General features: G+C 47.7%; 2 protein-coding genes across 11 annotated transcripts in view; one reads left to right on the plus strand and one right to left on the minus strand.

The window, feature by feature from the left end:
- Nucleotides 1-9,293, plus strand: part of LOC137430893 (follistatin-related protein 5) — a 58,601-nt gene extending 49,308 nt beyond the window's left edge. The window contains exons 16-18 of the mRNA XM_068121662.2: nt 877-1,099; nt 1,282-1,553; nt 9,123-9,293. Of these exons, the coding sequence (XP_067977763.2) occupies nt 877-1,099; nt 1,282-1,553; nt 9,123-9,293 (666 nt within the window). The remainder of the gene's footprint in view (nt 1-876; nt 1,100-1,281; nt 1,554-9,122) is intronic.
- LOC137431741 (uncharacterized) overlaps nt 2,616-25,406 on the minus strand; it is a 59,440-nt gene continuing 36,649 nt past the window's right edge. For 5 of the 10 annotated variants that reach the window (XM_078782412.1, XM_078782414.1, XM_078782416.1 and 2 more), the window contains one exon: nt 6,962-9,984. In XM_078782412.1, coding sequence (XP_078638538.1) covers nt 9,820-9,984 — 165 coding nt within the window. In that variant the 3' untranslated portion in view covers nt 6,962-9,819. Of the gene's footprint in view, nt 3,176-6,373; nt 9,985-25,406 lie in introns of those variants that run through there. The other 5 variants (XM_068123392.2, XM_068123391.2, XM_078782411.1 and 2 more) reach the window with 3 other exon arrangements.

Below are 25,406 nucleotides of genomic sequence, written 5' to 3' on the forward strand. Positions count from 1 at the left end.
TGGTTGAGATAATTGGTTCACGAGTTATCAATTGACCACTATATTCGTCATGTGTGTCTGTCTGTCTGTCCGCAGCATAACTACCCGATGATATCATCCGATCTTGATGAAACTTTGGTGGGAGGTTGATATCATGATCTAGTTGTGTCCTGCCTAGAGTGGGCGTATTGCGCCCATTGTGGGTGGAGCGACGCCCGAAAAAGATGTCTTTTTAGGGGGTAATCGAGTTCAAGCTACATCTTCTCCGAGGGAGTTGGTGGAATCTGACAGGGTTTCAATATTTGGTTAGGCCAATGTCAAGTGTCTAGCCCCACGGAGCTCGATTTAAAAAATAATAATAATTTATTCATTCATTCATTCATGCATTGCATTTTTCACCGAATTTTCGATATTGTGTAGCTAACTAACCTCATAACTGATTATACATTATTTTTTATCTCATTTCAAGGTCAGTAACCTTCGTTTTGACATTTCCGGGCCTGGCCTGTCTGGGCTTGTTTCAGTGATAGTCCATCCTTTGTCATTGAATACCGCTCGCTCGTGAACCATCGTCGTCTCCTGACTTGTAATAAATACACTTTCCAATTAATTTTAATGAAAGCACAAACTAGCTTTCTCGTTTGGACTTTTCAGCCTCTTTGAACAACCTTTCAACTAGAGCTTAACACGGGTGGATTGTAGAGTTCAAAGAGATGCAGCATAAAGTATTTTTAAATCATGTAACGAGTATCTGGAGCAGTGAAGGTTTTTGTTTTTTCGCTAAACTCATCTTGCCTTCATCGTGTCCTTGTTCCCAGGATGAACAACTTGCGAGTTGAGATATTTTCACCGAGGGCTTTTTGGATTGAAATCGTTTTTCATTACTTATTCCCACAGGCCTATGGTTGCATGCCTGTAGGTGCAGCCTACAGTCCACTAGGGGGAACACTGCTTGTGAGCTGTGCAAGTGAGGATGAAAAAGGAATCGGTACTGATGGAATGCTTGGGCTTCAAGTGGTGGTAGATATGGTGACAGATGTGGCTCTGGGCTGGAATGGTGCGGTGAGAGGCAATGTTGCAGTCTCTCCAGACGGTCGACACTTTGTAACCCGAGATGGAGGTGAACCTTTTCTATAAACTCCGTGCACAAAATGTGTAGCATTTGCACTGTATAAAAGATAACTTGCACTTTATAGTTGCAAATACATTATTTTGGCACACACCGACTGGGGAGCAGGGATTTTTCATTCTATTTCTTTATGCGACCTTGTAATTATGCCCTTTTTTCCTGATACTGCACAGAGGTCTTACATATCCAGCCTGTGAGCGAGTTGGGGGAGCTCACAGGTGGTTATTCCGTGAGCTCAAACGCACCACTGGGCACGTTGCGCTTCACACCAGCCCCGCACAATACTGCACCTTCCCAGCCCTCATCTTCCCTCAACTCCAAAACACCAGATAGCCAGCACCAGCTTGTTCCTGCAGGCTATGTGGCACTGGTGGTGAGCGGCGAAGAGGACATCCTGCGTGTATCCACATGGGATGGGCATGCTGAGATGGTACATGGTCTTCAGGTGGGTGACTCGTGTGTGAAGACGTAAAAACAAACAAACAGAAGAGCAGAGTGCATAGTGGGAATTATTATGTGATTCACTATGGGAAATTATCCCGACTTTTGCATTCCTGGCTGTTGTAACATTATAGCAAAAAAAATGCCAGGGTCTTTGTTCCACGATTTCCCAAAGGATAGAGGTGTGAGGAAGTTATAGATTTGGAAAATCTCGAGAAAAGATTATATTCTTAAGGGGGATCAAGACTATTTATGAACACTTCAAGGGGGGAAGAAAAGCATAATATGTGATTCAAGTGTCAACTATTTTTTTCTGAAACCCAGAAAGTGAATAATCGTAAGGAAACCACCAAAGGACCCTCACACAAGTCAGAGGTGAGATGGATCTTACAAACCTCAGTAGTCTCTTGATCTGCTGGGTGTTACGAGAGTTGTCTTTGTAAACATTGTTCTTCACGTAGCCCCACAGAAAGTACTTCAGTGGGTTGAGGTCCGGGGAATGGGAAGACCAGATGTGCTCCGTCTTGAAGGAGATTACTCTGTCACCGAACTTCTTTGCCTTTCCAGTGTCTGTGAGAGTGTTTGATCTGCACTTTGTTTGGATAACGTTTCACGTGTCGCCTCGGGATCCGAAAAACAGTAGTGTGCGAAAGACCAAGTTCTTGTGAGCTCGGCCGAGAGGATCTCCTTGGACTTTGAATGACGGATTGTCTCACCGCCTCAATGTTCTCTTCTGAACGCCCAGTCTTCTTGGTCCCTGATTTCTTGAGATTGTGAACAGTACATTCTTTCTGGAACCAGATTGACGTATTGTGAAGAATGCAGTTCGTGCTGGGTGTGTCTCACTTTGAAATGCTTGCGAAAAAGCTGATGAGTCTTGATTGCTGACTTCATCTCAAAGTATCATTCTATCATTTTACTTTACTGCCGTTGTGCTGTTTATGACATATTTACTTCAGACTAATGAAACGATTGGTGGAGATAATTTCCCAACTTCCTCAAGCACAACCTGAAAAGTAAACAATAATGACTCTACAATTATTAAATAATGTACTCGTACAATGGAAACACTATTCAAGTAGTATAAAGACTTTTGAAACGCCCTCATTCCATGCTGTTGTATTTTATACCTGCCCCTATATTTTACCGTATCGTCACATGAATTACACGCAGAAGTTGCATTTGATCAATCTGGACTTCTTTCACTCAAAATCATGATTCAAAGTTATTTAAGTCGATTCCAGTGAAATTGTAACAAGAATGTTCTGATTTTAACTAAAGTGGAATATACGATTGACATGAGACACAAGGGTCATTCTCTCTACAGCATCCCGAGTTCTAGTGCTGCATCGTGCGTGTGACATAATATGCACAACTATCGCTATGGAATCGCTTCTAATGATTATTTAGATGAGTGTTTAAAATATAACAGCAAAAAATAAAAACAGAATTGTCCGATAAGTTTGACAATCTAAATCAAAATATCAAGCGAGGGATACGATTGGGAACAGCGACCTTGAAAATAGATCGAAGTAGTGGCCAGGCCAGGATCCAAAAGAGATTTTAGACAGGCAGACACAATCTCACCAAAATTGTTCAGTGCATGCCCAGGACTTCTTCCAATGGCTAAGTTGGGAAAATAGAGGAAGAAATGTCAATGGAGAAAGACTAAACCATGTACAACACAACACAACAGGTATTTTAAGGCCATTTTCCCTGCTAGAGCGGGGGTTAGCCTTGCGGTCCCCATGACAATCTTCTCCATTTTGCCCTATTTTCTGCATCTCCCCTTGATAACCCCCTTGCCCGCATTTCTTCTTCCACCATCTTTAGCCAAGTCTTTCTCGGTCTTCCCCGTCCTCTACTTCCTTCTATATTCATTTCCATCACTCTTCTCAACCAGTCACTTTCATCCTTCCTCAACACATGACCAAACCATCACAACCTGTTTCTCTTCACAGTATCCATCACAGGCTCTATTCCCATCATCTTTCGCAATTCATCATTTGTCTTCCTCTCTCTCAACGATACTCCACACATCCACCGAACCATTCGCATTTCCACCCTTTCCAGCCTTCGTTGCTGCTCTACGTTCATTACCCATGTCTCGCTCCCATAAATCATAACACTTCACACATGCAGCATACACCTTTCCCTTCAGCTTCAATGACACTCCCCTCCTCGTCCACGTACAATTTACAGATATCATTTGGTGTAGTTTCAAACAATGCAAACAATGCTAGTTTCAAACCATCAACCCCTTTCTGGTAAAACTACATAAATCTCGGATCATGGCTGACCTCCACTCATTCGTTCCTGTTTTCTCCCACCTTTGGAACCAACTGACACATTTTCTTAAATCTCAGTCTTCCCTCCAGGTCTTCAAGACAGCTGTTCACTATCACAGATCCAACACAGATCACCCCCAATCCAAAACCATGATCTTTTCTACCCTCGTTATCCCCCTTCCCACCAACCCCACGCCAAGCCATCCTCCTTACAAATTTCCAGTTTCCCCTCCTGAGAGTTTCCTTCTGTATCCATCTTATCCACCCAATGCATCCTTTCCTGCCCCCCATTACTCCCCACACACATTATATATCCAAGTCGTCTTAGCCATTTTTGTTGTTTTGTCCATCTTCCATATTTTATTTGGTATTCTTATTCTTTTGATTGTTTGTTTCTACATGATGTTTTGAACTTGAGGTGTCACTGAAGAGGGATTTCCCGAGATACGGAACAATAAAGATTATTATTATTATCATCATTATCAAGTCTTCCTCTATCCTGTCCTTCAGGTCCACTGTTGGTGCCCCCCTGCCCCTCTCTCTCTACTGTTCCTGTTACGTCCACATTTCTTCAGTGTACTAGCTCTTCCACGAGCCTTGACTATCTATTAAAAAAAAAAAACATGGTGTCCAACAGAGATGGAGCTCACCATGCAAAGAGCATGCAGAGAGATACTGTCTTGGCCAAAAATATTGGCACCCTTGCACTTTTTTCAAATAATGCACCATTTCTTCCAGAAAATTGTTGAAATTAAAAAATATTTTGGTATCCACATATGTATTTCTTTGGTTTGCAGCGGAACAAAACAAAAAAGCTGAAAAAATCATGAAATCTTAGCTTATTCCACACAGAAATCCTAAAATGGCCCGGACAATATTATTGGCACCTTTTAGAAGTTGTTAGAAATAATTAGATTTCAAGCAGGTGATTCTCCTTTACTTTGGAATTGAACTCACTTATGGTGAGTTGCAGGTGCCTGCATGAGAGAAAAATCACTCATTCAACCAGTTTTAATGGAAAAAGGAGTCTTTCTGCTGTTTTGTGTCACTGTGTGTACTGCAACGAGCATGGAGAAAAGAAAGAACACCAGAGAATTGTCTGAGGTCAGACACAAGATTGTAGCCAAGCATGGACAATCTCAAGGCTACAAGTCCATCTCCAGAGACCTTGATGTTTCTGTGTCCACTGTAAGCAATTTTATAAGGAAGTTTAAGGCCCATGGCACTGTAGCCAACCTTCCTGGACGTGGCAGAAAGAGAAAACTTGATCGTAGATTGCAGCAAAGGATTGTTTGAATGGTGGAGAAAGCACCTCGATCAACTGCCAAACAGATTCAAGCTGACCTTCAGACATAAGGTATGACAGTTTCAACTCGCACCATCTGTCGCCAACTCAATGAAAGGGGGTTCTATGGTAGGAGACCCAGGAGGACCCCACTGCTAAGAGACAGACATAAGAAAGCCCGACTGGAGTTTTCCAAAACACACCTGAACAAGCCAAAATCCTTCTGGGAGAATGTCCTGTAGACAGATGAGACCAAATTAGAGCTTTTTGGTAAAGCACATCATCTCTATGTTTATAGGAAACAAAATGAAGCCTTCAATGAAAAGAACACCTTCTCTGCAGTCAAACATGTAGGAGGTTCAGTGATGTTTGGGGGTTGCTGTGTTGCCTCTGGCACTGAGTGCCTTGAACGTGTACATGGCATCATGAAATCAGGAGATTACCAAGGCATTTTGGAGCGCAGTGTTCAACCCAGTGTCAGAAAGCTGGGTCTCCCTCGAAGGTCACGGGTCTTGCAGCAGGACAATGACCCCAAACACACGTCAAAAAGCACGCTGGAATGGTTCAAGACAAAACGCTGGACTGTTCTGAAGTGGCCAGCAATGAGTCCAGATCGAAATCCCATTGAACACCTGTGGAGAGATCTGAAAACAGCAGTTGGGAGAAGGCACCCTTCAAATCTGGGAGAACTGGAGCAGTTTGCACAAGAAGAGTGGGCCAAACTGCCAGTAGAGAGGTGTAGGAAGTTTATTCATGGCTAAAGGAAGTGATTGACTGCAGTTATTTTGTCCAAAGGTCATGCTACCAAATATTATGTCTAGTGTGTCAGTCAATAATTTTGTCAATGCCATTTCTTTTTATTTTCTGATTTAAAAGGATACATTAAGTTCTGAATCAAAAACAAAGGTTCTGTAATATTAACAGTGAAATAAAAAATTGTGGAGACCAAATACTTTTGTCGATTTCAACTTATTTTTCGAGAAAATTATGAATTATTTGAAAAAAGTGCAAGGGTGCCAATATTTTTGGCCACGACTGGATGTTGGCAAAACCAAAAGAGGCAAATGAAAAACAAATGGACCAGCCAGAAACACAAAATTCATTGACATTCTCCTCGTAAAAAAAACTGAAATGGCACTGGGCTGGACACAGCAAGAAGAACGGCCATGAAGTGGACAGCAACCACTACAAACAACAACCTAAGGAAGTCTTTGGGAGAAGCAGAGGGAGACCAAATGTCAGACAGAGACATGAAATGGAAACATTTAATTGAGTTCAATGGCCTGAAGTTGCTTTGAATCTAACATAACGGACTATTTAGATAAGAGGGAGGCCTTCATCTGAATGTGGTGTACCAAATAGGCTCATCTACCAAAGCAATCCTGCATGGTATGTACAAGACAGAATAAGACATTATTTAGACTTCAATAAAAGAGTACAGTCATGGTCGTCTGCCTCATTTAGTGTCATGTTCAGCATTAAGCAGTCTTGTTAGATACCTGATGGGATCAGATTTAAAAGCTGCTCTTCTGATGTGCAGGCATCTCGCAGCACTATCCTTTAAATCGAAAGGTAAAGGCATCTGCACTGTTTTCATTCAACATTTGAACATTATCGACCCCACGGTAACATTTGAAAACTATTGGCTATTAGACAATAGCCAGTAGTCACATGAACAAATTATTTTCTTGGAGTTGGAGTTAGTTGTGCAATTATCATGATCTGCAGTTAGTTTGAGTGCTGGGATGTGGCACAGGCATGATAGGCCAAATGGCCCTCTCTTAGAACATGATGACATCTACAGGCAGTAATAGATTGACCATACACGGTGACCCAAAAAAGTGTGTCCCTGGAAAAGTTTAATAACCTTAATATTATCCAATCAAACTTAACAAAATTGGCAGATCATATCACTCGCTCATAGTCCATCACTGAAAATGTCAGTTGTCTACAAATAAATTCGACAATTATACAACTATATTACTGACGACGTCGATGATTGATGCCAGATGGTTGATGATTGATGCTTTGGTTGATGCCCCAGATGGGCATCATTTTGCTCAATGCAGAGGGCCACACGCCGAGGAAAGGTATTGATGATTTGTAAAGGTGGGCGCGATTCGGAAAATGTTGAGTCCGCTTACCGCTTATCCGCTCCGCCAGCCCGTGTAGTCCGATTCGCTTATCCGCTTCAGCGGCCGAAAATCTTAGTCCGCTTACCGGTTATCCGCTTATCCGCTTCGATTCGATTTTTTAAAAGCGCTTCGACGTTTTTAAAGCGATTTTTGACGTTTCTAAAGGGAATTTAATGCTTTTTAAGCCTAAATAGCCATTTCTAACTACTACAAAGACAAACAAAGCTTTTAAGATCAAAAATATACATTTTTATTTGAATAAAATTTATTCAAAATTTATTGAAATAAAGTTTTCCACTCGACTCTACTCTACTCTACAGTTAATTTAAATATAATTTTAATATATGCAAGTTACATTAAAGAAAAATCAATTTGCCCGTCCTTTCTTTGACAAGAGAGTCTACTAGTCAACAGACTAGCAGTCTGTTGACTAGTCCTCGTCTTCCTCCTCCACCTCGTGGGCCTTCTTGAGGATTTGGAGGTTGCCCTTCATGAAGACGAGGGCCTCGAAGTTCGGTGCAGCCAGGGCCGACCTCTTAGGCCTGAGGATGTCCGACCCGTAGCTGAACACGCGCTCGACCGAGGCAGAGCTCGGGAGCGGCGTGTTATGCCTGAGAAATAGTTACCCAAGCATCAGGGAACTCGAGCGGGAAGAGATTGGGCGAGAGCCCCGGTTTCCCCCTCAGCGGCTTCCTCGACCAGTTGTTGACCTCTTCCCTGATCTTCTCCTCGAGGTTCTCCTCCTGCTGCCCCTCCTCCATGGCGAACAGGTAGTCCGTACTGCTCGAGCCGGGCTGGGGTGCTGGGACTGCTGGTTTGCGTCGCTCGTGTGCCTGTCCCTGGCACTGCCGCTGGGCTGGAGAGTCAGAAATCTCTCCATCTTGACGTTATTGCCGCTCTCGCGTCCAATAAAATATTCAGTTTTCACTTATTATTCACTTAAATAAATATTCACAATTCTAGAGTAACGGCTCAGGCTAACAGCTGATTTGGCGAATCGCGATGCGCTTTAATTTTTCGGTAGTCCGCTTCCGCTTATCCGCTTCGGTTTCCGGGGGTTGTTCCGATTCGCTTATCCGCTTCGAAAACGTTAGTCCGCTGCAGCGGATAAGCGGATAAGCGGACTTTCGAAGCGGACCGCCCACCTTTGATGATTTGTCTGCACTGTTATCAGAATTCTCGTCAAGCTTTCTTTGCTGATGTTGAGCTCTTGACAGCGGTGCCGAAGACGTTTCTTGGGACTTTGGGTGACCAAGTCAGCAATATTCTCGGGTGACCTTCCCGATTTTGGTCGGCCAGAGTGGCCTCCTCTGTTTGGTGAATTCGTATTCCAGATTGTGCCATGCTGTCACAATTTTTTTTCACAAAACTTTGAATTTGAGACTTGCTGGGTGCTCTCGTTGTTGCAAAATGTGCACAGAACAGGCGCCTTGTCTGCAATAACGAATTTGTCCGCAGATAGTTTGACAGAAACTTACTTTTCTTCAGGTGTTCATGACCTGCCGTGTGAATGCACAGATGAAAGAAACTTGGCAGATACACTCTCCCTTAACTCAATTTAGATCCACTGAAAAACGAAAGAGATTGAATGAAAACTGTGGAGGTTATTGAACTTTTCCCAGGGTTATTAAACTTTTTTCCCCCAGGGTTATTTAATTTTGAAAACCTAACGGTTAAGAATAAATAACTTTTGAGAGGGGTATATGGGAAAATAACACAGGTTCACAAGAAAGGAGTGATCGGTGAGTAAGACGCCCTGATAAATGAAAATCTGGAACTTATCTGTCACAGGGCTCACAATACTTAGTGTTGTAGCATTGTTTAGAATCCAGCTTCTCCAAGCTGCCTCCCCGATGTTTCCACAGGCTGGATCCATACTTCCGCAGGCATTCTCTGGCGGGGGCTTACTCGGACGCTTTGCTATAGCGCTGGCAAAAGATTCTGCCACCGTAATTGATGGGGGAGCAGGACAGGCTGTGTGCCAGCTCGGAGGGCTGGTGGGAGCAACCGGTGCTGCTCTGATCGGCGGCGGGTAAGCGGGGCAGTTGTAAAACCAAAAGTTATTGTTAATGCTGATATTTCGATGAAGTTGTTATTGATCATTCCATTCGTTATCACTTCTCTGTACTGTTTTGTAGTTTTATAACGTTTTGGTGCTATATGTACTCCTCAGTAGATTACGTGTGGATTAAAGTGTATACGCATACCTGTCTGAAATCCGGGTGTAAGACTGCTTTTTCTCCGTCATCCAAATGGTGTGTTTAATTATCTAATGCCCAGCGTGGTGTAGATGGTTCAGCTGCACCACATAGTGTCATGCTGTACCATACTGTTAACATATTGTAGAAATTATTTTCTTAGATTATTCCATTTTTCTTTTTTGAGGACATCACATATTCTAAAGTCAATAATGTAAAAGAGCTGGGAATGAATAAAAGAACAACTATGGATGCAATGCTCAAGAGTACCTCTGTCATTTAAACATTGTCAAAGACAATTGTTGATGAAAACAAACAAACCCTAAAAACGTCCATTCAGCAGCAGGAACATCGGAACCCAATGTCAGGATGCCAGTTCCTCGTTTCGCCAAGCAAACAGTTCTCTCTCCAGCCTAACGAGATGCTGACGTAATTGGGTTTTCTCCTCCATGAGTTGACTCGCATAACAGCTTAGGTCTTCCAACTGCTTCCACAGACGACTCACCAAACTATAACTTTCGAGCTCAACCTGGAACACACAGAAAGTTCCTGCTATAAGGATGAAATTATTTTGAGTTGCAAGACAGTTTATCACAACTCAGGTGAAGAAGGGCATTACAATAAACCAGGTAGTGGCAACATCAATATAGAGAAAAACACTATTATATATATATATATTGTAACGATTTTGAGAAGTGTAACGGGTTTTGGGAAGTGTAACGGGTTTTGAGGAGTGTAACAATTTTGGAGGAAGGGTAACGGATGTGAAGAGTATGGTTTTGGTATGGTAACATCCTGGTAATGTAAATAATGGTCGCAGCCGTCCTCCTAATTAATTTCATAGAACATACACGCAGGTCACGATATATCTTTTAAATAGTGTATTTCCTTATTCCATGTAGGCTAAGTATGTGTTTTCCACTAGATTGACTTTGCATTGTATCAAACAAAATAAGCGTAGGCCCTTCCAATTTCCCCAAAACCTCCCTTCCATTTGCCTTCCGCATTTTGGTCGGTTTTTCTCTTCAACCACCATTGGCCACGAGGTAAGGTTGGAGAAGAAAGGCGTGGCTCCACCTCGTCAGAAGAGGGCAGGAGTGAACCGGCCCTAACAGCCAATCAACACCGCGGTGAGTGACCCGGTAGGCGTGCCCTCGGAGCCGGCGGCTTAATTCCGCCGGAGGTGATAAAAAGGAATGTAAGGAACTGCTTTACAGAGAGGCCTTGAGAGATACGCTGGGGGATGACCTGGAAGAGGAGCGCAATCCACCGCAAGCCCTACCTACCTACCTACCTACCTACCTGCCTGCAATATCCCCTGTCGTTGGAGAGACGCGCTGAACGGAGGGAGACGGCTCCACCCCAGGAAGAGGAGCAGGTGTGCCGAGCCAGCGCGTGACGGCCGCGGATACGCGACGGAGGTTTTCCCGCCAAAACCGCGAGGGGTGCTGCGGCCTCCGACCTTGCCTTCCTCCCAAGCAATCAACCTCGAGCCATTACCTGCCTGCAATATCCACCGTGTGAGTGTGAACGTCCTGTCCTACTCGTTTGTCTTGGGGATTAAGTAAATGAAATAGAATAAGTTAACAATGCACTGTGTGACTGCTCTTTTCCATCTATTGCTGTAAATAATATTGGTCGCTCTAAAATATTGCTTGTGTGTGTATAATAAATCTGTTCTTCCTCCAAACTCTGTCTTTCTTCTCTCTTCTTCTCTTTCGGTCGCTTTAGAGGTTTCCCAATTGAATATCTGTAGCGCGATTAGTCAACGTTCGGGTGGAATCGGGTTCTAATCGGGGAGTAACTGTTCGGACGCGGTTAAATACACCACCGCTCGGTAAAATAACATCCAAAAGCCGTGTCCGTAACAATTGTTGTCAGGAGGTGGGATTCGAACCTGGGACTAAATTTATTTAGCCCAAATTTTGGACACCAATTGTGTTAGTCCGTAACAATTGGTGTCGAGGAGTTGGATTCGAACCTGGGACTAAATTTGTTAGGCCCAAAGTTAAAAAAAAATTTTTGGTCAAAATTACGAGCTGCCGAAATTGTGTTGTTTTATAAAACCCGAATTTTGAGATCGCGCCATGGACAATCAAGGCGATCGGATGTCGGTGGGGGAGATAGACGGGTTAGGGGTAACCCAGGAACCAGGGGAAATGTATGTGGAGAAAATGGTGGAGGAGAGTAAAGAAGGTGTGGTTGAGGGGGTATCAGGTGCACAAGATGGCGTCCTCGCGCACATGGTTGTTGCGGCACCAAATTTAGTCGCGGCAGTCGAGCCCTCAGTGCCAATGGACTTTTGCCTATTTATGACGCATTTCATGGCATCTATGAAGGGTGACAGTAGGGGATTGGATGCAATGATGGCTACCCAGGGAATCGACATGAAAAAAAGGAGGAAGGAAGCAAAGGACAACCCGGAGGGATATCGGGAGCAAATAAACGACAGCATAAAAAAAATGGGGGAGTTCGTAGATGGCATGGGAGGCGGGAGAGGCACATCGGTGCACGACGAGGTAAAGCGGGTCGAAAAGCGCTGGTTGAGCGAAGCGGAGGAAAGCACGGGTACAATGACGGGGGTAGAAATCGCGACACGGGGTTTAGAAAAGCCGGCGACCGCTGAGGTAGAGGAGGGTGTTTTGTTAGAGCCAGCGGTCGCCGAGGTTAATAAAGAAAAAGCAGTAGCGGGAATAATTAAAATTGAAGAGATGACGGAGGTAGCCCGGGAATTGCAGGGAGAAATGGATTATGTACAAGGTCTGTGTTCAAATCATGATGTGATGCTCACTAACCAAATAAAGAGTTTGCAGGTGGCAAAGGAGGGGCGGAGACGAAGTACGGAGGTGAGTGGCAATGTATATGATGTGAGGAAAGCTTCAGTCGGCTTGGGGATTGGTTTGGATCCGGGTGTTCGTGAAAGGCCGTTGGTGAAGTGTGTGACAGGTCAGGTGTGCGAAAAAAGAGGTGTGCGAGAATGTCCGACCATGGGGTGTGTGAGGAAAAAGTGCACGCCGAGGAGTGAGTGTGCCGTCAGGAGTGAGCCGGTCGAAGCGCGTGTGCGAGGGGGTACATGGAAGCGTGGTGTGGTGAGTGTTACGGAGGAAGTAACGAGAGAGTGTACACCTGTGGTGAGTGTTACGGAGGAAGTAACGAGAGAGTGTACACCTGTGGTGAGTGTTACAGAGGATGTAACGAGAAAGTGTACGTCTGTGGTGAGTGTTACGGAGGAAGTAACGAGAGAGTGTACACCTGTGGTGAGTGTTACGGAGGAAGTAACGAGAGAGTGTACACCTGTGGTGAGTGTTACGGAGGAAGTAACGAGAGAGTGTACACCTGTGGTGAGTGTTACAGAGGATGTAACGAGAAAGTGTACGTCTGTGGTGAGTGTTACGGAGGAAGTAACGAGAGAGTGTACACCTGTGGTGAGTGTTACGGAGGAAGTAACGAGAGAGTGTACACCTGTGGTGAGTGTTACGGAGGAAGTAACGAGAGAGTGTACACCTGTGGTGAGTGTTACGGAGGAAGTAACGAGAGAGTGTACACCTGTGGTGAGTGTTACAGAGGATGTAACGAGAAAGTGTACGTCTGTGGTGAGTGTTACAGAGGGTGTAACGGGAGAGTGTGCGCGAGAGGTATGGTGTGTAACAGGGAGAGCGTTGGTGGAATGTACGGACGGCGTTGGAACGCCAGGTTTTGTGAGGGTGAAAGGGGTAGCGTATGCTTGTAAGCATGCAAGTAAAGCATCGATGGTAACCAGGTTAGCGGTTAGGGCGACGGATAGCCGATGCGAGCACTCGGGGCGTGGGGTGCTTTGTTGGGTGCGAGGCCCGGCGCGGATCGATGCTGCGTCGCTTCTCTTCGAAGCGTCGTTGCCGATTCGGGCTTGGCCCCGCCCCGCACGGTCGAGTCCGGGCTTTGCCGGGCGAGGCGACCGGTCCGGTTCGAGGGCGAGTGGGAGGAGGCGGAACGGTGCCCCCTCGTGGGGACGGGGTTCCGACCAGGGGAGATTGAGCCATCGGGCCCGGGACCGCAAGGTGCCGCGCCGAGATGGTGCGTGGAGCCTCGGTCCAACCAAACCACCTCCCTTGAACCGAAAGCCGGACGGATTCAACCTGCAGGCAACCAAACCACCCGAATTCATTGCTCGGCTTTACGAAGCCGAGTTTAATGATGTCATGACGCACCGAGGCTAGGATATAGCGGACTGTGATGATGGTGATCGTGATAGTGATAGTGAATTGATACGAAATTTCGAAAAGTGAGTAGAATTGGCAGTAAATGAAAATTTTTTGAATTGGTTGGCATTTGGACGAGCAAAATTTATAGTGAGAGACCCCCGATGTGGTGGGATGGCAAATCCACCATCCCTCACAGACGGGGGGGCAAAGGAGCAATAGCTTATGGGGTGTATGGCAGTGAAAACTAGCCCGGGTGGGTTAGGTTATATTGATAGGGCCCTAGAAGATGACATTAGGTAACGTTAAGGTTAGTTAGTGACTGATACCTGTAGTGGGGACGCAGGTAGATTAGTATGGATGATAATGACGAGGGAGCGCAATAGTTTAAAGGGACGACTGGGAAGCGCAAGTTTCAGAGGGGAGTAGTTAGCTGAGATGATGCCGTGTGTGTGAGGATTGGACAGGTGAGAATGGAACAGGTGTGATTGCACAGGTGTGCAACTGAACAGGTGTGTGGAGCAGTGTATGAGGGAGTAGTGGTGATTGCGTGTTGTGTTGACCAAATGGTCCAGGAAGAAAGGAGGGTGCAGGTGGCACCAGGTATGATTGCACAGGTGTGCAACGACAGGTGAATGAAAGACAGGTGTATGGAATAAATGGTATGGGGTATTGGAATGGATGGTCGTGGAGTGAGTATGGTGGAAATTGTGGAGTGGAGTGGATGGTGCGAAGGTGTGAATGGGGGAAGAGTGGACCCCCATCACGGATACCCGGGGCGGGTAGTGTAAGTGCTAGGTAGAGGGTATAGGTAAATTGTAGTTGGATATTGGCATCTGTGGTGCGGGTGACAGAATGGTATGTGGATGGGTGCGTTGGTGTTGTGGAAATGGCTGGGCGTGTAGCCTGTTAGTGTGTGTAGTTGGTTTGGGCACTCCACCACTGTAAGGATGTCGGCCAGGTGAGGCCGCAGGTGGGCTCTGGGAGCCGGTAGTAGTTGTGTGGATGGGGCCCGAGGATCCGGAGGACGGACCCGGGTAGCCCAGTGCCAAAGGGCACCAAGGGGTGACAGAGCCAGGAGAGGGGCTGCCCCCAGTTATATAGGTTAGGGTGAGGAGCTAGGTAAGCTCGGGTGGCAACTACAGTGGTGGAGGTGTGCAGGTGGGTAGACCTGTTGGGAGAGGTACACGTCGCAGCCCAGAAATTGTGCTAGAGCACCGGGAGATGAATCGGGGGAGTGAGACCCCAAAATTGAGGAGCACCACAGTTTGGCCAATGGGAATTGGTTATTAGAACCCATAGTGTAAGTTGGCCAATGAATTGGCAGGGAAAGACCCCGGGTAGTGTAAAGTGTGTTAAAATCATTTAGAGGATAGTTAGGATGAAGGATCTCCTCACACCATCTGCATCCACTCACCTGAGGTGACAGGTACTCCACACCATGCCATGTTTGATTATTTTTTTTTACTGTGCAAATGTTTGGGTTGTGAGACGCATCATGACGTGGGTGTGACATTGTGCTTTGATGTTCCATCTCTGCCTCCTTATGAGGATTGATGATGAATTTGATGATGGCAAATTTTGAAGTAGAGGGATTGTGGTGACGAATTTGGTATAAGGGAAATATGGGGAAGACGTGACAGTAGTGACGAATTTGTAAATGGGTAGATTTTGTAAATATGGGGTAAGAGCAAGGGTAGTGTAGGTGACAGGGGGGTGACGTACGGTAGGGACGAGCTTTCTCACTTCGCCCTCCGTACGCATTTCACCTTGCATTGCCTTGTTTGACGTGTACCCTTGTGACCTTACCCCTCGCTCAATTGTCTTTCTTTTGTCTCCCACATGACCTGTGCGCCATTGGGTGCCGAGGGGAGCGTGCGTGAGGTGGCCATTGTGCGCCCGAGATTCCCAGAACCAGCACGCATTGCGTTGATGTACCACTTTATGGACCGCTGTTCGGCGGCCAAGTACCACTTGATGGACCCCAGGTTCTGGGGCAGGGCACCTCTGTTGGAAACCGGCCATAGTGGCCAGGGAATCTTGCTTGCGGACCTCGGTAAGGTGGCACCTATGCCAAACAGGTGGACCACCCTTAGTTGGCCCTTGAGGCCCTAAATAAAAATGGACACAAGTTGTGCTTTTTTTAGTATGTCCAAATAGGCCGCATGAAGCCAGAAGACGTCGGGAAGAACATCGGCCCAGCAGAGAAGGAGAAGACCACCACCAGTTGTTTTGTTGTGTTTATTATGAACCATGGTAACCGCACCGGATGGTGTTTTTGGGTGCTTTTGGGTGCTTTGGTGGTATTGGTACTGGTGCATCGATGCAATGCGTGCTGTCTCCTCCCTCCCAACAGGAATTTCTTTCTCTTGTTCCCTAAAAAGAAAAGAAAAAAACACACAGGTCCTGGGTTGCGTTGTAAATAAGAAATCACGTCATTGTAAATAATGCTCCCCACCGTAAATGTATAGTTTCAGAATAATTCCGTAATTCGGTTAGCTGTGGGCTTGAGTCTGTTAGACAGGATGCAATGCAATAGGGGGACATACTTATTTGTGTTTTAAAATTGTCACACTCAGGGTCAGGTTAATTGTAGAGGGAATTACACCTACATGTCACACTCAGTTAAGTCTAGTAGGCCCGAGGACGTGCCTGAAGAAAGGAGGGTGCAGTGTAACGATTTTGAGAAGTGTAACGGGTTTTGGGAAGTGTAACGGGTTTTGAGGAGTGTAACAATTTTGGAGGAAGGGTAACGGATGTGAAGAGTATGGTTTTGGTATGGTAACATCCTGGTAATGTAAATAATGGTCGCAGCCGTCCTCCTAATTAATTTCATAGAACATACACGCAGGTCACGATATATCTTTTAAATAGTGTATTTCCTTATTCCATGTAGGCTAAGTATGTGTTTTCCACTAGATTGACTTTGCATTGTATCAAACAAAATAAGCGTAGGCCCTTCCAATTTCCCCAAAACCTCCCTTCCATTTGCCTTCCGCATTTTGGTCGGTTTTTCTCTTCAACCACCATTGGCCACGAGGTAAGGTTGGAGAAGAAAGGCGTGGCTCCACCTCGTCAGAAGAGGGCAGGAGTGAACCGGCCCTAACAGCCAATCAACACCGCGGTGAGTGACCCGGTAGGCGTGCCCTCGGAGCCGGCGGCTTAATTCCGCCGGAGGTGATAAAAAGGAATGTAAGGAACTGCTTTACAGAGAGGCCTTGAGAGATACGCTGGGGGATGACCTGGAAGAGGAGCGCAATCCACCGCAAGCCCTACCTACCTACCTACCTACCTACCTGCCTGCAATATCCCCTGTCGTTGGAGAGACGCGCTGAACGGAGGGAGACGGCTCCACCCCAGGAAGAGGAGCAGGTGTGCCGAGCCAGCGCGTGACGGCCGCGGATACGCGACGGAGGTTTTCCCGCCAAAACCGCGAGGGGTGCTGCGGCCTCCGACCTTGCCTTCCTCCCAAGCAATCAACCTCGAGCCATTACCTGCCTGCAATATCCACCGTGTGAGTGTGAACGTCCTGTCCTACTCGTTTGTCTTGGGGATTAAGTAAATGAAATAGAATAAGTTAACAATGCACTGTGTGACTGCTCTTTTCCATCTATTGCTGTAAATAATATTGGTCGCTCTAAAATATTGCTTGTGTGTGTATAATAAATCTGTTCTTCCTCCAAACTCTGTCTTTCTTCTCTCTTCTTCTCTTTCGGTCGCTTTAGAGGTTTCCCAATTGAATATCTGTAGCGCGATTAGTCAACGTTCGGGTGGAATCGGGTTCTAATCGGGGAGTAACTGTTCGGACGCGGTTAAATACACCACCGCTCGGTAAAATAACATCCAAAAGCCGTGTCCGTAACAATATATATATATATATATATATATATATATATATATATATATATATATATATATATAAAGGAGGAGTGTCTGTGTGTGTGTGTGTGTGTGTGTGTGTATGTGTGTCTGTCTGGATGTCCACTTATAACTCAAGAACTACACATCGGAGAAAAGTTTTAGACACAGATTCGGAATCAGCATAAAATCCCAGTGGTTTTAGGCTACGTTTTATTTTAATATCAATGGTTTAAAAAAAACCGCGCCACCTGCAATTCCATGGTGGTTTGTGGCGGCGCTAGACGTTCGGGGTGTATTGCAATGGTTTGTCGGGTTTGGCTGTGGGTCCAGAATAGCTCCCATTTCCTTATGTTCTTCCACTTTTATTTTGATTCTTCTGTTACAACGCCTTCCTTATCTACCTTATATCCCCCCCCCCCCCCCCCCCCCCGACGAGGCCTCTACATAATTTCATGCTGCAGAATTTCGTGCATTTTGAGTGAAAGAAGTGAGACGAAGTTGTAGGAGGAAGAAGAGGCGCGGTCACTGTGGAGGGCTTCGATCGTGAGTGGAAATGGCGGGAATTGCGTTTGTATCGCAAAGTAAAGGATCTGCATTCATTTCTGAACTTGCATTGGTGGATTGTTATACATCTGCATAATTTTTCATAAAAAAACTTTATGTTGAACTTGAAGGCTCAAAGCACGGACTATATATATAGCCCTCATTGAGGTAAAAATAAAAGTAAAAATCCTGCTATCGCTTGCCAAGCTAGCCGTTCCCCCTCCCCCTCCCACTTCACTCCCCCCCTCCCTCCCCCTCCACTCCCCCTCCCCCCTCAACTCCCCCTCCCCCTCCCCTCCCCCTCCCCTCCCCCCTCCCCTCCCCTACTCCTCTCCCCCCACCTCCCCCCTCCCCTCTCCTCCTCCCCCTCCCCTCTCCTCCTCCCCCTCCCTCCTCTTCTCCCCTCTCCTCTCCTCCTCCCCCTCCCTCCTCTTCTCCCCTCTCCTCCTCCCCCTCCCTCCTCTTCTCCCCTCTCCTCCTCCCCCTCCCTCCTCTTCTCCCCTCCCCCCTCTTCTCCCTCCCCCCCTCTTCTCCCCTCCCCACCCTCTCCTCCCCTCCCCCCCGTTCCCCTCCCCTCCACTTCCTCCTCCCCTCCCTTCCCCCACCCGGCAATGCCGGGTACTTCCCATGGCCAGCTGTACGTGGGCTGCTCGAGGGTTGGAAAACCAAGCAAGAAAACCAGAAATGTTGTACACCAAGAGGTTTTGAGAAATTGAAAATTGACAAAACGTCATGTAGGAAATGTACTGTGATATTGCTCTAAAATATACATGTTCTTTTCATCATATATTTGTATTATTCTTATTCAACCCGGGCGAAGCCGGGTACCTCAGCTAGTATATATATATATATATATATATATATATATATATATATATATATATATATATATATATATATATATATATATTGTTACGGGACCGCGGATAAGATGTTGATTGCCGAGCGGAGGCCCCGCGACCCTAACAGTTACCCCGACTAACCCGATTCCTGGACGTTGGCCGAAATCGTGCCACAGGTATTCAATTTGGAAACCTCTAAAGCGACCGAATGTAAAGAGGAAGAAGAAGACGTACGGAGGAATAACAGGATTTATTAGTTATTTTCACTAGCCAAGGCAAAGAGAGCAGTTGGTTATATACAGAAAATGGAAGGAGCAGACACACAGTGAAATCATTAGCTTACCTATACAAGCTTAATTAATAAACCCCAGGACAACGTGAAAGACAGACGGACGATCACACTTACACGGGGAAATGCAGGCCGGAAGGAATGGCTTGGAGATGGGTGGCTTTTAGAGGCAAGGAAGGTTCAGCGGGTACTGGGCACGGTCGGGCCAGAAGGCACCGCCGTCAAGAAGCCGAGCTTTGGTCCCAAACTGCGCGGGCGAAGTTCCTTTCTCCGTACTGCTGCCTCGTGCGCTCCTTGCGTTGCCCCGGTCCGCTTTTCCTGCTGCGCGGCACGTCTCACGGCGGCTCGGTCACACCTGCTCGTCTCCAGCGCATCTCCTGGACCCATCTCTGTTAAAGCTCATCTGCTCGGGGAGCGTCCCGCGGCGGGTTATATAGGCCCCGCCCTTCACCCTTTGCGAACCTCCCCCAAGCGTTCTCTCTCCGCCCTCTCAAGCCAAACCCCTCGTTCTGGGTTGGATGAGCGGGGCCGACTTACTCCTCCCCTCTATGACGAGGTGGAGACCCGCCTTTCTTCTTCGTCGTTACCTCGTGCGTAATGGAGTCAATTGCAGCAAAGTGGACGGCAGATGAAAATGCAGCAAAGTGCTTAAAGAGCCAATTGCAGCAAAGTGGCAAACCTGGCACTTGGAAGCTGCCATGGGGCGTCGGAGGGCCTACTCTTATTTAATTCGGTGCAATGAAGAGTCAAACTAGTGGGAAACATATCCTTAGCCTACAGAAAATAAGGGACTAACTATTTAAAAGGATATATCGTGTCCTGTGTGTAGGTTTATGGAATTAACTAAGAGGACGAGCTGCGACCATTCTTTACATTACGAGGGTCAGTTACACACAACAAAACCATACTTTTCACATTCGTTACACTTTCTCAAATCCGTTACACTTCTCAAATCCGTTACACTTCTCAAATTCGTTACAATATATATATATATATATTGTTGCGAATATGGAATTTGGCCTCCATATCCGCTTGTAAATATTCCCCTATTTTCTCCAATACTCCCCAACTTTCCCCGATCCCCCATTCCCTAGTCCCATTGCATGTAAATAACAATCAGTAGAGCCGACCTTCCCCTTATTCCCCCATTAAATGTCGTGCCCAGGTCCACCGCACCACACGTAGACAACTTTCGGACATCTTCCTAGTTATTCTTATTCTATGTCAGTTAAGGCCTCGTCTCCATTAATTATGACTCTTCGTTGCACCAGAATGTGATTATATGGCATCAGTAGTGAGTTTAGGACCTTTCCCATACCTCCTCCCATCTTCTTCCCCAAACAACAACAATAACAACAACTACACCAACAATTACAACAACAACAGAGGAGATGGCGGCGGAGCGGGGGAGGATGCGTCCTCACACCGGCTCGATTAGCTCCAGACCATGCGCTCCACGGGGTTACCCCGAAGGGGCTGGCTGTCAGCTCCTCGTCAGGGGCGGAGCCAGTAACCCCCCGCACGCACCCAATGAGAAGCAACGTGCCGATTCCACGAGGCGGAGCTAACGAGCCGAGGGCGTGTCACTCCCCGCCGGATATACGCGGCCCCGCGCCGGATGTGACGTCAGATGCGCCTCAGCTTGGAGAGAGAAGCCACCGCCACCCCCAGCGCGACGATACCTCCCCGCATCTTTGGACCGAACTGGACCGTACGTGATCCTGCCCTGAGCCCAGGTGCACCTGGAGCGATCGCTACCCGCTTTCGTTGCAATCAAACCCCCGTGTGAGTGAGCCTTGTCCCGTTTATTTGTCGTCTGTTGGGGTTAATATAAGCGTGTTTAAGTGCCCACCTTCCTATGTTTCCCTCTTGTCCCTGTAATCTAAACCTTCCGCATTATTGTAATAACAACCTTTGAGAACCGTATCCCTGGTGTCGTGTCGTATTAATTCCAGCCGTGTGTCTTCTTTTTCCTTCATTGGTCTAGCATAGCGCTATTAGTCAACGTTCGGGCACAATCGGGTAACTTGTGCAGACGTGGTCATACCATAAAACCGCTCGGGAAATAACATCCAAGCCACGTCTGTAACAATTGGTGTCGAGGAGTGGAATTCGAACCCGGGACTAAATTAGTTAGGCCCAAATTTTGGGAGGGAAAATCGATTCGGAGCGCGTTTCCCGCGCGAAATTATAACGGCGAAATTTCAATTTGTTTTACGAAAATAAAAAATAAAAACCGAATTTTGAAAGTCGCGCTATGGCGGATCAAGACAGCTGGGGTCCGGTAAAGGAGAGTGAGGTAGGGTCGATCCAGGACCAAAATGAGGGACAGGAGGAGAGCGAAGCAGTGAGGGCGGCAGGTTCGCAAAATAGCGCCGTCACGCACGAAGAAGCGGGCGCGCAAAATGGCGCCTCGCTGGTCACCGTGCCCGCGACCGAAGTAGCGCCGCTGGGAAGATTGGAACTTTTTTTTATACAAATGACGGCCCTTATGGAAAAGAATAGTGAGCGATTGGAAAACCAAATGGGGGTAATGGGAAACCAAATGGCGGTAATGAGGGACGAAGCGAGGGCTCGGAGTGAGCAATTGGGGGTAATGAGGGACGAAGCGAGGGCTCGGAGTGAGCAATTGGGGGTAATGAGGGACGAAGCGAGGGCTCGGAGTGAGCAATTGGGGGTAATGAGGGACGAAGCGAGGGGTACCAGTGAGGGGTTAGACAATAATTTTGAGGAGTTAGACAAGAAATTTGGGAAGATAGACAATAATTTTGAGGGGTTAGACAACGGGATAAAAGAAGTGAAAAATGGGTTAATGGGGGTAGAAAATAGAATGGCTGCCCAGGAGAATCAGATAGAGGGAGTGAAAAATGGGTTAGAGGGGTTAGAAAACAGTATGGAAGGCAAATTGAGGGACATGAGGGACCAAGCGGAAAGGGAAGTTAAACAAATGGAGCAGCAGATAGAGGGGGTCAGAATGGGGGTAGAAACCAAACTGGATGCTCACAGGGAGGAAATGGAGCAGATGAGGGTGGCATCTGGGCAGGAGATGCAAGTGATGGGAGAGGAGATCAGAAGAGGAGTGAGTGAGGAGGTCGGAGGAGTGCGCGAGGAGGTGAGGCACTGTGAGGAGCACATGGAAAAGGAGGTGAGAAAGGGGACTGTAAAGTTACAAGGGGGCATAGAGGACCTGACGCAGGAGGTGGAGCAGCTGACGGTGGGACAGACGGAGTTAGTGGAGCAGGTTCAAAGGAACACTGCGGTATTAGGAGGTTTAAAAGCGACACAGAGAGAACTAAAAGATGACTTGGTGGCGACGAAGAGGGAATGTCAGATGGTACGTGAGGGACTGACAACGAGGTTGGACGAGGTGGTAGAGGTAATGGAGACGAAGGACCGGCAGGTGAGGACGCACATGGAAACGGTCAAGGTAGCCTTGGAGGACGAGCTTGAGGAGACGTACCGGGGAATAAAAGAGGTGAGGCACAAATTAGAAGAAGTGGAAGAAGGGGTGAGCGAAATTAAGAAGCGACGGAGAGGGGATAACAAAGAGATAAAAGAGGAGATAAAAGAATTGGTCCAAAGTCTGTGTTTGGATCGTGATGTGCTCATTAACCGGATGAGGGATTCGCAGGTGATGGAGGAGAAGCGAAGAGGAAGAGGACCCGGTGTAAGTGGTGACCAATATGGTCGTGCGTATGATGCGCCAGGGGATTTAAGAAGCTTGGGGGTCGAGATAGACCCGGGTGTTCGTGAAAGGCCGTTGGTGAGGTGTGTGACAGGTCTGGTGTGCGAAAGAGGAGGTGTGCGAGAAAGTCCGACTCTGGGGTGTGTGAGGAAAAAGTGTGTGCCCAGGAGTGAGGGTGTTGGCGAGAATGAGTCGGTCGTAGCGCGTGTGCGAGGGAGCACATGGAAGCGTGGTGTGGTGAGTGTTACAGAGGGTGTGACGGGAGAGTGTGCGCAGGAGTGTGCGCGAGAAAGGTGTGTGACGGACAGGTGCATGAGGAAAGAGTGCGCTGTCAGAAGTAAGGAAGAGTGTCCACCTGTGGTGAGTGTTACAGAGGGTGTGACGGGAGAGTGTGCGCAGGAGTGTGCGCGAGAAAGGTGTGTGACGGACAGGTGCATGAGGAAAGAGTGCGCTGTCAGAAGTAAGGAAGAGTGTCCACCTGTGGTGAGTGTTACAGAGGGTGTGACGGGAGAGTGTGCGCAGGAGTGTGCGCGAGAAAGGTGTGTGACGGACAGGTGCATGAGGAAAGAGTGCGCTGTCAGAAGTAAGGAAGAGTGTCCACCTGTGGTGAGTGTTACAGAGGGTGTAACGGGAGAGTGTGCGCGAGAAAGGTGTGTGACGGACAGGTGCATGGGGAAAGAGTGTGCTGTCAAGAGTAAGGGTGAGTGCGTGGTTAAGAGTGGAGGTGAGAGTATTGAGAGTGACAAGGAGAGTGAGTTAGTTGTGACAGGTGAGCGAGGATGTACACCTGGGATGGAAGGATGCACACCTGGAATGGTAGAGCGTGAGTGGGAATGCACGCTGGAGTTGGTGGTGAGGCACATGGTTGGGTGTGCGAATGAGGGCACACCTGTGATTGTCACAGAGGAGGTGACCGAGGAGGGGGCGCGAAGCGGTGTATTGGTGAGGTGTGCGAGCAACGAATGTGTGCCAAAGTGTTCGGTGGTCAGGTGTGTGACCAAGGCTGTGAGTGGAATGGGTGTGCCTGGGTGTGTAAGGAAAGGTAGCATGGGCACGGCTGGATGTGTGAGCAAGGAACGGGCTGCGGGGTGTAAGCGTCCAGGTGAAGCATCGACGTTAGACGGGATAGAGTTTAGAACGACTTATAGCCGAATCGGGCCCTCGGTGCGTGCTGGGCCTCGCTTTGAACGGCCGCGTCCGTGCTCCACCAGGCGGAGCGGGCGGCAGGATAGGAAGGGTCGTCATGGCGACCACTTTTTGGTGAGGCATTCCGGCAGGCCGAGATCGAGCCATGGGATGGCTCCGTGCCGAGATGGTGCGTGGGATCTCGGCCCGGGTAAGCCCCCGTCCCTGCACCGAGTGCCGGACGCATCCAGCCGCTGGCACAAAACAACCAGCATCCATTGCTTGGCTTTACGAAGCCGGGCTTTGGACAGGGATTGGCGCACCGAGAGGATGTAATAAGTAGACGGATGATGATGGTAGTGATTTGATACGAAATTAATAATAGTGGGTAGAATTGGCAGTAAATGGAAAATTTTTGAATTGGTTGGAATTTGGTGTGCCAAATTGATAGAGAGACCCCCGATGTGGTGGGATGGCAAATCCACCATCCCTCACAGTGGGGGGCAAAGGAGCAATAGCTTATGGGGTGTATGGCAGTGAAAACTAGCCCGGGTGGGTTAGGATATGGTGTGTAGGGATCTAGCGAAGATTGACATTAGGTAACGTTAAGATTAGTTAGTGACTGATACCTGTAGTGGGGACGCAGGTAGATTAGTGTGGATTATAATGACGAGGGAGCGCAATAGTTAAAGGGACGACTGGGAAGCGCGAGTTTCAGAAGGGAGTAGTTAGCTGAGATGATGCCGTGTGTGTGAGAATTGAACAGGTGTGATTGCACGGGTGTGCAATTGGACAGGTGTGTGGAGCAGTGTATGAGTAGTGAGTGTTGTGGATCAGCGCGAATGCGCTTGGGGAGAGAAGGGTGCCGGTGGCACCAGGTGTGAGAGCACAGGTGTGCAGATACAGGTGTGTGGAGAGAGTTGGAGTGAGTGGTACGGAGTGGTGTGCATGGTGCGAAGGTGTGGATGGGGGAAGAGTGGACCCCTTTCACGAGTACCCGGGGTGGGTAGTGTAAGTGTTAGGTAGAGGGTGCAGGTAAATTGTGGTTGGATATTGGCATTTGTGGTGGGTTGCAGAATGGTGTTGTGGATGGGTGCATTAGTGTTGTGGAAATGGCTGGGCGTGTAGCCTGTTAGTGTGTGTAGTTGGTTGGGCACTCCACCACTGTGAGGATGTCGGCCAGGTGAGGCCGCAGGTGGGCTCTGGGAGCCGGTAGAGTTGTGGATGGGGCCCGAGGATCCGGAGGATGGACCCGGGTAGCCCAGTGCCAGAGAGGGCACCGAGTGGGGAGAGTGCCAGAGAGCCTTCCCCAGGTAGTTAGGTTAGGGTAAGGAGCAGGTAAGCTCGGAGGCAACTACAGTGGTGGAGGTGTGCAGGTGGGTAGACCCACTGGGAGAGGTACACGCCACAGCCCAGAAATTGTACGAG

Source organism: Myxine glutinosa, chromosome 7, assembly GCF_964187855.1.
Source record: "Myxine glutinosa chromosome 7, kmMyxGlut1.1, whole genome shotgun sequence".
Taxonomy (NCBI): Eukaryota; Metazoa; Chordata; class Myxini; order Myxiniformes; family Myxinidae; genus Myxine; species Myxine glutinosa.